The sequence below is a fragment of the Amphimedon queenslandica genome, unplaced genomic scaffold (genome assembly GCF_000090795.2).
Source record: "Amphimedon queenslandica unplaced genomic scaffold, v1.1 AMPQUscaffold_9153_Cont18899, whole genome shotgun sequence".
NCBI lineage: Eukaryota > Metazoa > Porifera > Demospongiae > Haplosclerida > Niphatidae > Amphimedon > Amphimedon queenslandica.
The window spans coordinates 1-3,260 of NW_003550575.1; the positions used below are offsets into that span (position 1 = coordinate 1).

Below are 3,260 nucleotides of genomic sequence, written 5' to 3' on the forward strand. Positions count from 1 at the left end.
GACTTGGGGGCTCTTTCCTAAGAAATTCACCCATGCTACACGGGGCATGGCTTGTATATATATCATTTCTTTTATACTCATGCATCCATGTGTGCATGGTGGGGAAAACTGTCTTAATCTATAATATAAAATCTTTCTCACACAATTAATAGAAAGTATATACTGCAAGTCATGAATTTTATGTTTTAATCTGTCTTGTAATAAAATATTTAATGAATCCTTGTCTACTTTTAGGGGACATCTGATAGTGCTGATGCATATAAAAGGGCACTAGCTGAAGGAGCAATGGATGTTGCTTACTCACGTGTTCTGTTCCTGGGTACTGCTGGTGTGGGGAAGACAAGCTTTAAACGTTCTCTTATGAAGTTACCATTTGAACCTAACACTACCAGTACTGTAGTAGCTGATATTAGCAGGGTTCGCCCATTCACACGTAACTGGCACACACTCAAAGAAGATCAATGGAGGGTTGTATCGTATGATGATGAAATTAAAGAATTAGTTGGATTAATATTGGCTGTTTATAGAAAAAAATTTAGTGCTACTTCACCTGTTTTTAATGACAGTTTTCAGTCTGTAGGAGAAATTAGCAATGAAATTAGTTTCGAAGTTGAAAAAATTATTTCCGATGCTTTATTACATATTGAAGACTATGCTCTGTCAGACAATTTAAAGCCACAGCCATTTCTTCATTTTTGGGACTGTGGTGGTCAGTTGCCTTTTCTTGAAATTTTGCCAGTTTTCCTAACTTCTCGTACATTATTCTTTCTTATTTTTGATGCAGAGAAAGACTTGAAGTCCAACTGGAAATCAGTTATTAATATTGAAGGTGAGAGCTTGGAGCAAGAGGAGGTTCCTATGACGACACTTGATTACATGCTCAATTGGATGGCTAACATTCATGGTCACTTAATGTCATATAATGAAGAAGGAGGTTTTTGTGCATTTCCACGAATGTATTGTGTTGGTACTCATGGTGATTGTGTAAAGGACAGAAAATCTGAAATAAAAAAGGAACTAGAACAGAAATATCAGGGTAAAGATTTTAGTGCTTTAGTTGAAGGTACAGTAATTGTTGATAACACCTCTTCTGGGCAAGGTGAGGCTGAAGACCCATCTCTTCAAGTTTTAAGGGAAGCTGTTGTTGGGTTTACAGAAAAAAAACTTGTTTTGAAAACACCTCTTAGTTGGGTTCTTTTTCGAAAAGTCATTCAAGTGCTGAGCAAAAAGTTTAATGTCATTAGTTTTGAAGATGCTTGTATCATTGGAGCTGCTAGTAATATTCCACTTAAAGATGTACCTCATGCCCTCATGTTTTATCATGAACTGGGTGTGTTGCTGTTCTACCCTCAAATTGATGGCATGAAGGATAAGATTGTTATCAACCCTAATTATTTTGTGGATGCTCTTGGAGAAATTTTTCCATTAAGTATGAATCCTGACAGAGAAAGGTACCATATAGAATGGGAGCTCTTTCAAAAGTATGGGATACTTGTCCAACCACTTTATATCAAGCTATGGAACAATTATAAAGATATATCATCAGAATTCTTTATTGAGGTACTTATTCATTTTTGCATTGCTGTTGAAGTTAAGACAGATAAATATCCTTCTCATTCCAAGCAATATTTCATGCCTCTTATTCTCAAATCAACACAAGTTAACAGGAGCTCAATGACATTACCTTCAGATTCCATTCAAGCAGCACCACTTCATATTACCTTCAATGGTGGATTTGTACCTCCTGGTTTCTTCACTCGTTTTGTGGTTGTACTAGCAAACAAAATGGAACTTTGTTTTGAGAAAGATATTTACAGAAACCATGTCACATTCCGTTATCAGGATCCCAACTGTAACAGTATTGAACATGTGATAGTCACTGATTGTACTGATGACATTCAGATCAATGTAATACATCATCCTTCTGATCAAGATTCAGTATCCTTCGCAAAAATTTGTCAAGATGTCAGAGTTTATTTAGAAGATGCAGCAAAAGCAGTGGAAGAGATTTTAAAGAAGTGTGCCAGTAGATGTACCCTTGAAAACAAGGCAACTCAATATATATTTACAAAAAAGTTTAAATATGTTTGCACCAAATGTCCTTCCACTACTTCACCACATTATATAAAACTTCCGCCAACCAATCAAAATCAACTTTCTCAAGTGTTTTGTGAAAATAATAAAAGCTACCGATCTCTAACTGAAAATGAGAAAGTGTGGTTCAAGGATACCAGTCAGGTAATATTTTTGATTTATCTTCTATGCACTAATTTTTGCATTGCAGTTTTTTAGTTATGATAGCTCAAGCACCAGACAAAGCTGTATTGATGTTACAGTAAGTACATGTATTTCTAATCTAAATTGCTTTTATGTAATATTAATGCAGTCAACACCAGTTGTGGCAACAACAATATCCATAGCAACAGCAGTGCCAGCTGCATCACAAATCAGAAATAATGTAATGACTATTATCAATTAATCCACTCTTATTATTATTCTTATTGTTGTTATTGATGCAGCCTACATCAAGAGAAAATGAAGGAGTAATAACTACTTGTAGTTCTGATGTGTTTTGTATGGAAGATACTAGTGTAGTAACGACTACTATGGGTGTTATAGCGATGGACAAAGATCTATTACTCCAAGGATCAACCAAAAGACTATCAACCAAAACAGAACATGTGTGTGTGTGGGAGTCACTTAATTATATCATACATTATTAACAGTTATTACATACAAAGTACACTATTAGTTCTTTAGCATTACTACACAACCCCCCTTTTAAAGGAATGCGTCCCGCATTAATGAGATATAAAGGGGCCTCTGTCTGGAGGAAAACGATGTCTAGTAGGGTAACGAGGAGAATGATGGGAAGGTGAGGTAGACAAGGGTGGAGTAGGGGAAGAAAGGGTTGAGTCAGATTGAGTATCACTACTGTCCACATTGGAACCATCCAATGGATCTGTACCATACAGAGGGCTATCAACAGAGTCTCTAAAGAGATCCTCAGCAGGAGGAGTATCATTAAATAAGTCATCCTCAGGGTAGTCCAACAATCTGGCATGTTCACCAATATGATGATCCCTGTGAGCTGGAGAAAAAATTTGGGGACTTGGAGTAGAGTGCTGAGATCTCAAATTACATCTCTTGAGTCTATCAAAATGGACCACTGATGTTTTAGATAGATCATGAGTAGGGGCAATCTTATAAGTTATATCAGAGAGTTTAGAGAGAACCTGATACGGTCCAGTCCATGGATG

General features: G+C 36.3%; 1 protein-coding gene across 1 annotated transcript; it reads left to right on the forward strand.

Moving 5' to 3' along the window:
• Nucleotides 1–198: 198 nt before the first annotated feature.
• On the forward strand, nt 199–2,773 carry LOC105315630 (uncharacterized). The gene is made up of 4 exons (XM_011410343.2): nt 199–2,238; nt 2,285–2,335; nt 2,387–2,458; nt 2,520–2,773. The coding sequence occupies exons 1-4, from the start codon at nt 286–288 to the stop codon at nt 2,721–2,723; spliced, it is 2,280 nt and encodes a 759-aa protein (XP_011408645.2). The 5' UTR covers nt 199–285; the 3' UTR covers nt 2,724–2,773.
• The last annotated feature ends 487 nt before the right edge of the window (nt 2,774–3,260 follow it).

Coding starts and splice junctions, on each gene's coding strand:
- LOC105315630 (XM_011410343.2), top strand. CDS start 286: ATGGATGTTGCTTACTCACGTGTTCTGTTCCTGGGTACTGCTGGTGTG. Junction 2,336..2,386: donor AAAGCTGTATTGATGTTACA/GTAAGTACATGT, acceptor ATATTAATGCAG/TCAACACCAGTTGTGGCAAC. Junction 2,459..2,519: donor CATCACAAATCAGAAATAAT/GTAATGACTATT, acceptor TTATTGATGCAG/CCTACATCAAGAGAAAATGA.